At 32.6% G+C, this 12,779-nt stretch overlaps 1 protein-coding gene across 3 annotated transcripts in view; it reads left to right on the forward strand.

Moving 5' to 3' along the window:
- Positions 1–12,779, forward strand: part of DIP2 (disco-interacting protein 2) — a 154,898-nt gene that overhangs the window by 98,252 nt on the left and 43,867 nt on the right. For all 3 annotated transcript variants that reach the window (XM_077445954.1, XM_077445955.1, XM_077445956.1), the window contains exon 2: positions 11,592–11,666. In XM_077445954.1, the coding sequence (XP_077302080.1) occupies positions 11,592–11,666 (75 nt within the window). The remainder of the gene's footprint in view (positions 1–11,591; positions 11,667–12,779) is intronic.

The following is a 12,779-nucleotide window of genomic DNA, read 5'->3' on the forward strand; positions in this document are numbered from 1 at the left end:
AGTGATATTTTATTTATGTATTTTTTAAATCGTAAAAAGAGGGCTCTAATGTATAGACGTATTTAAATTTATTTTCTTTTCAATTTTTATTTTTATTTTTTTATTCCGTGATACATATTTAAAATTCAATACATAAATTATTTCATTGTAAATAAAATGTAACCATAAAAATCAGTTAAAGTTCCATGTATTATATTTTGAATAAAAATGAAATAATTTAAATGGGAAATAAATTATATAAATTTTCGACAGATGCTTGCCTTTAATTATACTATAAATATATTTAATGTTTACATTTATTTACATTATAATAAATACAATTTTAAATTAAAATGTTTATATGTGCGAAAATTGTAAAATTTGCTTAGCCCTCTATCGACGACGAACCAAACTTTCATACAAAAAAAAAATCGTATTCGAATCAAAACGTTTAAAATTAACATAATGGTAGGTACAATTCGACCTTGAATATTATGCAAATATATTTAATTAATGATTAAAATTGAGATAAGTACATATTTTAAACGAGCAGTTTTGTTATAACGATTGGAAAACTTTCCTATATTAATATTTAGATACGAATATAATATTATGTATAATGAAATAATATGAATTTATTAATTAATAAATAAAATTTAAAATTCGCTTTTATATTTTTTATATGAAAGTTCTTAATAGTAAACGACCAAATGTATTACATATATTATAGTATAAGGTGACCATTCGTACTGGTTTTACCAGTACAATACTGGTTTTTTTTATATCTGTCCTGGCAGAATTCTTGGGATGGGTCTGTTTATAAATATTAAAATCGATGTTTTTATTTTCATAAATGTCCATTCATGATTTTCTAATAATTCAAATACAACACACAATTCTTAAATATGGACATTCTAGAACATTAACCTTATCTGAAGAATTGTGTAACTTTGAATGCTTTTTTTGCGTACAAACAACGCTGAATAAATAATTTCAGTTCAGGTCTTTATTGATTGTGTTTGCGTTGGAGTGCAATTTTCGCTCCCCTTGCTATTTTCACTACCCCAACAACCCCCCCCCCCCCCACTGCCGTCTGACATCAGAGATTGTCATATCGATTGAGCCATTAACCACATTAATACTTAGCCATTATCCGATTTGTCGCTCACTCCGAGGGCGATGATCTTACACGCGTGGAATTTAAATCATTCGGCTAAACCGCTGTCATCATTTCATTTCAAAGATTTCAATTTCATCGCTGCTTACTCGCTAGTACATTCATCACATTTTTTTTTATTTCGAGCAATTGACATTCGAGGAACTCGTATTTTAAACAACATGACATTTGAGCAATTTACCTAGAACCATTACTTCCATCATGTTTCAATATTAATTTAAAAGCTTAATTTTTTCATTAAAAATGTGATCCATCAACGAAAAGAATTGTCGTTATGGTGCGTATGCAACGAAGCCAACGAAGGGCACGGGAAGTGCGTACGCAAGCCAACAAAGGGCATCACAGGCCAACTTAACTGAAACCAGTATGTAGCGTGCAAAATATTGAATAAATATCAAAATTAAAACTATTATTATTATATTAAAATTAAATTCAAATAACAATAAAATTATAATTATTATATTAAAATTCAAATTAAATATTGAAAGTTAAAACAGAACATACACAATTTAAATAAATTTTCGTGATTGAGATAAAATTAGATCATCATTGATTATTTGATATTTAATTAAATTTTTATTTCTATATTTTGTACGCTACTGGTTTCAGTTAAGTTGGCCTGTGGTGCCCTTCGTTGGCTTCGTGCGTACGCACCATTAGATAAATCTTTCGCTATGGATACGCTGACCATATGTCCTTTATTAAGAGGACAGTCTTTTATTTCACTGCTTTGTCCTTTAGATTTATTTATTTTCTAAAATTGCCCTTTTGTAATATCAACTATCGCCATAAATATTTTAATGTATAATTCATAAATTTTATCAAACCTGTATTGATTATCCTGAGCAACAACAAATTATCAGAACTAATCAATATTTACTTAGTTTGATCCACTAAATTCGAATATGATAATGATTTTTGTTGGTTTCTTTTTGAGCGTTTAAAAATATGGGCAATTTTTACAGTTTTTCGACTTTTATAGTTTTTAACTTAAAATAAACTAGTGTTGCGTTGCCAAATAGTCCTGGAATCATTAGTCAGATGTTTCTCCCATTGATTGTGATTTTTCAATGCTTTAAAATACTTCGTTATCTAGCGAATTTTAAAAGACAAAAATATGCTTTTCTCCTCGATGTATTGATCTTATTTCGTATATTTTTCACTTTACAACGTTTATAAGGATTGGTTTTCTATTTCAATATTTTTACTTAACGTATAAATTCGATCGGTAAATTTCTTTTAAATTTCAATAATGTGTAATAATATGATTGTATAAAATTGTATGCTTATGTTTTATAATAAATGTTATAAACTAAAACTCTTTATTTTCTTCAAAAAAATATGGTCAACTTAGCTATACAAGACATGTCTATACATTGTATATTACATTTTTGCAAAGTGCGTATGACGAATAGAGATCAGCTGATGATCAATTCGCCATTAAAAAACAGAAAATGATGACTCGTACGTATATATTACGATATATACGTACGTACGTTTCCCAAAATAGAAAAACGCGCTTTTTCGTGAATCGTTTCTACAACGCAAATCGAGAAAATAGTGTACTTTCGTTCAAGAACTCTATTACGATATTACAAAATAACAGACCCAACGTCTATAGAACAAGTCGACATTTCGGATTTTTAATTACATGCTAATTTTGCATTTACAATGAGCAATGTAGTACCTGAGTAGAACTTGTATCAGGACGAATTTGGCACATCCTCTCGACGTCTTTGAATCACCGCCCGTCAAGAAAAAATTGAGAATTCGCCTTGGGCAAATCGCAAAGTTGAAATATCTAGGCTAAATGCTTATGCGTGTGCATAATCAAACAGTGGTTCAGGTAGAAGGACGTGTTGGTGCAAAAAAAAATCGGACAATGTGCTAGTATTGCTCAGTATATTATGTGGTCTTAGTGTTTCCTGAAACCCTTTGTTTAAAATGGAAGAGTTTTCGGAGACCTGTTCAATGTCTTCATAAATGCATACAACTGCTAATCAGAAATGTGTCTTCCAATAAGTTTTAAAAGAAAAATTTGAACACTGGCATACTCTTGGGTCTTGATGTATCTGCTGTAAATTTAAACACTGGCATAATGAGGGATATGTATCTGCTGTAATTGTTCACTTTTTTTTTTATCAATTATTCCTTAACCCTTTGAGTGCTGGCATCTTTTCTGTTGAAAGCCCGCCACGCTGAAAATTTCGCCAACATATCCAACTATAATAGAATTATTTATAAATCCAATAGAAAGCAGGTATAAAAATTGTAGCTAATCCAAACAAACCCTAGATAACTACCGCCGAGGATTTCGAGTTTTGTAAAGTTGTGTTTAGACTCTCTAATATATCTTGCAACAATATAAAATAAACAAAAGAAGTATATTAATTAATGTATTCTTCCAAAACTAGTTCCATCTTTTTCATTGTTGTTAAAATGTAATGCTCACAATATAAATGCCAAGCCACAATCTAAAATACTCAGCAGTTGAGGATTTCCATTCCAATTTTGTTATGGTAATTTTGTTATACGATCTTTATAAACGTTGACACGGATTACACGACCCATGATCAATTTTTTTTTTCAATACTACCTGGAAAAGCTTAGCACCTAGTATTCTTGTTTACTTTGTACATGCTCAAAATACAACGCCTATCGGCGTTTTTCAGGCCCATGGACTTGTTGGCAAAACGCCGATCGGCGTCGGTCAGCATTCAAAGGGTTAAATTTTTTCTTCCAATACTAAACTTGCCGTATATGACAGGCATTTCCGGGCATCGTTGTGAAAAAATTTCTTCAAATGACTTCGACATCTACCATACTTCGTCTAGTCTTAGTTAGGATATTATAAGGTTGTCTAAATTTGAAAATCTGCATATCGGAAAACATTCATTTATATTATAGACTAGACGACATTACCGGGCATTTCCGAGTTTCGCCCGGCGTTACTTGTGCGGATGAAAAATACGAGATAGCAACCTTTCAAAGACTCCATGTCTTCGATTGCTACGCTTACATTAAACTTTCAACTTCTTCCAATTTAACGATTCAATGGTTTATGATTTAATCAGCGAGGTGAACCGTGATAGTTCTGAAATGGTGCCCGAGAAAATGTAAAAGGGTGAAAGGGTAAAGGGTAAAAGGGTAAAAATGTTTCGCAAATGTGTGAAGATAATTTTGACGCCCACGGATTTTGAAGCCCGGATCCCCGAAGCCCCTTCGTACGTCTCTGTATACGATTAAATAATTACAGGTCATCCGGTGAAAAGGTCACAGCGAAATGACCGTGAAATGAGCGAAAGGACGTGGATATGATCGCACTTGTCCTTGTCTCCCCTTGGCCTTTTCACCTTTCGCTCTCACATTTTCTTATTTTTCTTAAGTTGTTTTTGTCTAGCTAACTGCTAGATAGAAAACCGAGACAACTGACTAATGGCACTAGGATATAGATCTATTTATAAACTGGGACTTGTCCCATACTACCGGGACATACATATGTATGGTAGTGCTAATAAAGAGTCTTTATTTATTTATTTATAGAAAAATCAACAGACCTCAGATAAAGAATAAATATAATAAAATAACGTCTGAGCTCAATTATAGATTTTTACAAAACATATAATAATATATGTATCTTAATAAAAACTAAAATATGACTTAATAAGACAACGCATAATTAAACATTGAGTGATATAATATAATTGGATAAATAATATACATACATAGAAATAGAAATAGAAATGGATCGATCAATCAATCTGATTGATGATATTGTATACCAAATTTTGAGAATACTACGGGTTTTTATTTTATATATATTTTACTGTGATAGTGTAAAGCTCGAATCAGTATACATTGACCAGCAAGCGTATGCATCATCAAAATCACCCAGTAACAGTATACACGGGAGAATGAATGAACACGTTTACTGGTAAATTTATACACAAGCTAGTCGTACGCAGTAAATGCTTGCGAAAAGAATAACAGGACATTATTAACAAGTACATATGTACAACCTAACCTAACCTAAACTCCGGTCTCCGTGACGAGACAGAATGTTAAATGACAAATATCGGAAGGCAAAGATCTTAAGTCGAAAGATCAACAAAAAAAAATGGTGCATGGTAAACGGTACATACAACAGGAACAAGAGGAACAGGCTTTTCCTCCCGTATTAATGCGCGCGCGCAGAATACGGGAGGAAAAGCATGTGCCTCTTGTTCCTGTTGTATCCTGCTCGCGCAAATTAAGTGAGTATGTACCGTTTACCATGCACCATTTTTTTTTTGATCTTTCGACTTAAGATCTTTCGATTTTCGATCTTTGCCTTCCGATATTTGCGTTTTCTGTCATTTAACATTCTGTCTCGTCACGTAGACCCCCTAAACTCGAAGATAATACCGTTATTTTTATTTACGTTATTTTGTATATTTGTCTTTGATAAGAGTTTCTTCCATTGTGGAATCGTCAATACAAGAAGGGTATACTCACTTCATAATAGTTTCCCCGTAGGATATACATACATACATTCGCTTTTATTACGAAATTTAAAAAAGGTTTTGTTCGGTATAAAATTATAATTATTAAAAATAATCAGTTTTAGGCTTCTTTTTTCTTCGATTTTAATTTTCAATTCTTGGAATAATTCATCGGTAAGGTCAAGTCCTTCGTATTGAGATTTTCTAAAAATAGAATTACAAGTAACGATTTTCGCCAAACGCACAGAACCATTATGTTCATAATACCTCCACGTTCGGGGAATGCGCTTTACTTACTCTTAAACAACAAACCTTTGAGAATATTTTGCGATTCTTTGTGTATTTGATTTATTATTTCCCTTCGTGCAGTCGTGAAAATGTTGTATATTTTCAAGATTTTTTAAAATACAATTCCCGGGATTTGAGATAACAAGTCACGGGACAGCAAAAATTCCGTGAATTCCCGGGTCGACCCGGATCAGAAACCCTAGGGTGTACCGATTCGATATTTGACGCTCTTACTGTAACATATTGTACATATGTATTATATATTGAGTCCGACGAGCATTATTAGCTAACGCGAACTGACTCAACTGTTGATCTTGGCATACTGTTTAGGAGCGACTTCAAATTTTCGACTCATATTTCAGATATGTGCTGTAGGACTACCAAAATGCTTGGATTTGTTTTGCGCAATGCTCACTACCTCCAAGATCCAAGTATAATGGTGTTGCTTTATTCTTCGCTTGTCCGGAGCATATTAGAGTTTGGGTTTGTAATTTGGAGTCCCACTGAAATTAAATTCTCTCTCTTGATAGAAATATTTCAAAAAAAGTAGATCTTAGATGCCTTTATATGAGGAAATATAAATATCACCCCTATTTATTTCCCACTGCCTTTTTACACAGTATGCTAGGCTTTGACTCACTATCTTCGAGAATTATCGCCATTTCTAAATATTTCTTTGGAGTATTAAAAGGAAGAACTGACAACCCTTCGATTTTATTGGAATTTAAATTTTCGATAGAGCTTTGCGTCATCGTTTACTTTTTTCCAACCTATTCCTGCGAAAACGTCTACTTTCAATAACTCGTATCTTGTAGAGGCTTTACGGTTCCTTAGGGCGGTTTCAGACTAGCGTTTTATACGCGCGTATAATCTCGTTTTTTGAAGTGTACGTAGGCGCGTATAGGCGCGGCGTTTTCCATACGCGCAACTCGTACGAGCGTAGACGCGCTTATAAGCTCGTATTATCCATGTTGATACTAAATCACCACTACCGGTCCGAGCGAAAACGCCGGAATAAGCCAGTGTACGCGCGTCCGGTTTTTTGAAGCGCGAAATGTAGCGCGCGTATGCCGAAACGACGGTATACGCGCAGAAAAATACGCTAGTCTGAAACCGCCCTTAATGTGATAGATGAACATTTGGACCTGTTCAATTGTCATGTTGATGAGCTGGTCAGTTTCATGAGATTCAACACGATTCTATTTGAATGAGATGAATGATTGGTAATTTTTATTGTTTTTTTCTTTGTAATTTTTTTTTTTTTTTTTGTAATACTGGTGTGACACTTTGGGGCAACCTGTCAGATCACATTGGTTATTGTTATTATTATTATCGAAATAATAAATAAATCATCCGCGAGGAATCAGGTTGCCATGGACATTCATATGGTTTTGTAACTACACAACTGTAGATACTCGTTTGTTAGAGACCGTTTTTTCCAACGGGTGGGTCCTTGGCGGATGAGGAAAAAGGTCCACGACCACTGGCTGCAAAGGATCGTTGTTCTGATTGGGTGAGGTCACCAATTTTTTATCCCGATGCGCGTGCGCATATTGCAACTCTTTGTGTATGCGAAAGGTGTTGTTGGTTGAGACCTGGTCTCCAATCAGTCGGTGGTGAACCTTGGCCACGATCGGTTAGTCAGCTTTATCACGTTTGCGAAACCGCAGCTTGCCAACTAAATTTGCTTGTCCTCTCGCTTTTGCTCCACCGGGCAGACACGACACATTCTGCACACACCTCTTTCGCATTTCGAAAACCAACGTACGTCCAAACTCCTATTATTCTCACTACATTGGCCAACAGGTGTAGTCTGTAGTGGGCATATATGTAGTCTTCTCTTTGACCTCAATCTTAACCCTCGACGTCTTCATACTTTTGTTATGATTCATCTTGTGCACTTTTTTCTCTTGGGTACTTGTAACGCGTCGGAATTTTCGCCTCGCGTCTCGTTTTAACTTTCACAATCGAGAGTGAGTCGCTCGAGAGGTCCTTTCGTTGGCAAATTTTGAAGGATCTGTTGTTGAATTAAGACTTCACTTTATACCGGTATATGTACGGAGGGAGGGGGGTGGTGGGGGGAGTCAGATTTTCCATAAAATTGAATCGAATTTTCAACAATGTCTCCACTAGAGATCCCAAATATTCGTCGACTTCAACTATACCCTACATATACATACATTACTTTTCACAGAACAGAGTTTATTTTTGTATATAAATATGTATGTATGTATATCGTGATATGTTTTATCGGGCCAATCATGAGACACATAAAATGTAAATGTTATCACATTTCCCCCCCCCTCCCCCTCCCTCTCGACCCACGATGGCCAATTACATTTCGTTTCAGTTTCGATTACATTTTGGTCAAGAAATACAACATTGTTCGTATTATTTGTTAGTTTTGAGTTCGTGTTTCGTATTTTGAAGTATAATAAAATTTTAATATAAAATACGTAAGTTCTTTATATTATTAATTTCTTTATGGAGTACGTATATATTTATTTATTAATGGAAATTTATAGTTTTCAGACGATAAAAGTAATTGTCAACGTCATGTTATGGACAGCAAAGCTTACAGTATTATTATTAAAGACCTTGCATTGAATTATATTGTAATAATATTATATAATTAATAAGAAATAATTAAAAAATAATAATAATAATTTTACTTCATTTCAATCTGACAGCAAGCTCGGTTAGTTAGCTATTTATGTCCTTTCAATGTTATTGTTATCAACACATTGCACGAATGCGACAGTATGCTAGTTCTACACGCTTACGCTACATCGGATCGACTATTGTTGAATAGTTCAAATTGAACTGTATATATTTTAGAACGTACATATGTATTCGTTTATTCAAAATTAATGTGTATAGTCACCGCAGCTTCCAAATATGCCGATTTTTTTTTCTTCTGAATAAATATAGATACATACATATATTTTATCAAACTTTCTACTTCAGTTTTCAAGACTATAGTCATTTATTCCGTTGAGACTCGATTCGTCTCAATGACTAAACACGCTACAGACGAACATTACAACACGAGGCGTAAAAACATAAATAAAGAAATACATTTAACCAAAACTTCAATGAACATTACTTCACACAGCAGACTGTTTAAAGTTGTTCGTCGATTTATTTTTTAATTAAATATAAAAAAACTTATTAAAAAATATTACAAACGAACATTACTCAGTTCGACCCACTAAATTCGAATATGGCAATGGTATTTGTTGGTTTTTTTCTCGCTTATGAAATATGAGCGTTTAAAAATATGCGCAATTTTTGGGCTTTAATTCAAAATATATAATAGTACTAGCTGAACCCGGCATGCGTTGCAATGACACAATAACGCATGCAATTCCAGTTCCCATTTGTAGAAAAAGCGCAGGCGGTGAACTTGACTTGACTAAAATAAAACACTTTTTATTTTAGTCGTACAAGTACACTTTTTCAATTATTCAATTGTTTATTTATTTTACCCCAACAACGCAAGCTGTGAACTGCTTTGAAATTATTTGCTATGCAATGCCACTCATTCCCGTTTCCGTTTTTGGGCGATATTTTTTTACAGAAACCATCACGGACATACACATAATAACCCATATACGTTTCATCGCAGTCGGTTGAATGGTATAGGAATGCATACGTGACAGACAAACATTGATTTTTATAAATATAGATTACTGTGCCAGTTGTTAGTATTGGAACCAATAGCCAGATGTTTTTCTTATTGATTGTGATTTTTAAATGCTTTAAAATACTTAAATTTAATTATCAAGAATTAAATAATTTTTAATGTCAAAAATTTACTTTTTACTAATTTTACACATTTTTTCCATGATTTATTTCATGAGCTTATTTCTTTAATTTTTCGTTGGTTTTCTATTTCAATATTTTTTGATCTTAATCTACTTAGGAAAAACATCTGACTTTTGATTCTAATCCTCAATTTTGGTATAGTAATACAATACTTGAGTTGAAGACTGCGAAAGCCAAAAAAACTGTAAAAATCATTATCATATTCGAATTCAGTGGGCCAAACTTGGTAGTAGTTTCATTAATAATATTAATAAATAAAGTAGCTTTATTAACTAGTTGTTTTACCCGGCTTCGCTCAGTATTTGTAATATAAACATGACGAATCTAATAGTAAATATTCATTTGTTTTTTTATTAAATTTATTTGAATCGAAAAAATATAATATTCAACCAATCGAATCGTCGTCATAGAAACTTTGACTTCTTTTCGATGTTCCCAACCAAAAATACTCACATACAAAGTCTTTTTCGGAATTATATATAGATATTAATAATCACGATACAAATTTAGCTCGAATTTTCCAATACGAATTTCAATTGGACAAAATTCATCAAAGAATATTTCGAGGGTTCTCGTACACTCTCCGCAGGAAATCTCGAGAGTAGAAAATAAAAATAAATCAAAAAGCTCAACGAAATGGATTCGTCGAATAGAAGATGGCGCTACCCCGTCAATTTTCGACAAACCAATATGGCGAAGTCGGCTTAAACGATGAAATAATTTAATCAAATTTGACGGTCAAGAGTCAAACGGTCGACAAATCGAAAACGGTGACGTAAACCGAGCGCGCACCGACCATCAATTTATTTGCCGGCGCCCCACACTTTGAGAACGAGTGAAATATTGTAAATACACATTTAGACTAATACAATTATGCATATATATATATATATATATATATATATATATATATATATATATATATATATATATATATATATATATATATATATATATATGTATATATATATATATATATATATATATATATATATATATATATATATATATGTATATATATATATATATATGTATATATATATATATATATATATATATATATATATATATATATATATATATATATATATATATATGTATGTACCTACGTATATATCGGCGTTTATCAACAAAACCAACGTATACACAAACACGGTGCAATAACTTCCGTATACACAAACAAACGTATGCAAATATTTGTAACAATCGATACAGGAATAGTATATTTAATAATACAATCGTCCTTCACTTTGTAGTATTGATCAAGGCCGTCGCGATGACTGCCAGCTTCCAACTCGGATTTGCACAGCTGGCGAATTGAATTTTTTCAGCTATTTTAGTAAAGTTTCCCACTGTAAAATTTATCATAAGAGAGCTGGACACTAGCGCCTTGTCCATACAAACGTATTACACTTCTCCCTTCCTCAATTATGGCACTAGAGAAACTATTTTTAATATGCTATGGATATCCACCACAGGCATGTTTCTATCTTTTTATTTTTTTGCTTAGTTATTTTTTATAGGAGCTAGGAGCCACGAAATATCTATAAAATCGCCTCGTTTTTACACCCACGAAAAGAGTCCAGCGTGCTAATTTAACGGTTGATTTAAAAAAAAAATACAAAGACAAACATAGAAAATATCTTTCTCATACCGATGGTGAAATTTTTTTTAAAATTGGTCCAGTTTCGGAAGAGAAAACTGGAAAATACGAAACCTCAATTTTGTCGATTTAAAATAGATATTATCTGGCCGAGGCGCAACTGTCACATTCACTCAATATATGTATATATTAAGTCTAAATATAATATTTATTTTATTTTGTCTTATTTTTGCAGGCGATATAACGCAGAAAGGATATGAGAAGAAACGAGCTAGACTTCTCAACCCCCACGCTCAAAAACTACAACAAGGTATATTTTCAAATCAATCCTAACTAACAAACCATAAAATATTAGATTTACATATATTCAAATAACCAAATGTATATGTATTTTATAATAACTCCTACAAAGTTGTTAATTTCTTAGAATTTATTCACACAATGTACTGTAGTAGTCGAACAGGCAAAAGGTTAAAGGGATGAAAATTTTCACTAATACATGAAAAGATCAAAAGACGATGGAAATTTTACTCATCTCTTCATGTTCTCCCGTGCAAGCTTTCATCCCTTCGATCGAAGTGCATTTGAAAATAAGAGTGCCCGGCTTTTCTCAGGTGTCTTTTTCCAAAAATTACACCTCTGAATATGTGATGTGAATCACACAAATATTCGAATTGAATTACTAATTAGCGTTGCATTTTACGTATGAGAAGAAATCTTCGAAGTTATATAATTAACATACATACATATTCGCATTTATGTGCGAAAAATTAATATATAATGAAATTTAATTATTTAATCTGACAAAAATTTGTCATGTGACTGGCATTCATCAAAGTAATTATTATAAGTGGATATTGTATGCATTATTGTCGTATGCGGTCTACCGTTGCTACTACACAAGTACTTACTACCTGGTATTTGCTTCATCTCTTAATAAAACAGCGAGAAAATACCTTTATGTGCTAAAGTAAATATTATATTCAGTATTCACAAGCACTTTGAAAGCTTTTAGATGAATTATTTATAATAGTCTTCCCGCTAGAGTGTGACGTTTATTTTTTTAATGACTTCCATTGTCCTGAGATGCAAATTTAAATCAGACAATGAACTTTAAGTCTTTTGGGTTTTGTTCGGTGTTTTCAAGAAAGAACCAACGACGCGAAGTTCCATACTGCCTTCTTAATTGAATTTTTATATACAATAACACGATTGATGGCTTCAATAAGAATCTAAGAAAAAAATAAACATCATTTTTTTCTATTCTTCGGTTTTATTATGGTACTCAGTCGTTTTGTAAAGGAATTGACTATTTTTGACGTTTTAACAGTACATGCAAATGAGAATTCATCATTTACAGCCATTCACCATCTATTCGCCCTTATTTTGATCCACTTTTGTCCATATTATCCCACATTTTTTT

The sequence above is a fragment of the Arctopsyche grandis genome, chromosome 2, assembly GCF_051622035.1.
Source record: "Arctopsyche grandis isolate Sample6627 chromosome 2, ASM5162203v2, whole genome shotgun sequence".
Taxonomy (NCBI): Eukaryota; Metazoa; Arthropoda; class Insecta; order Trichoptera; family Hydropsychidae; genus Arctopsyche; species Arctopsyche grandis.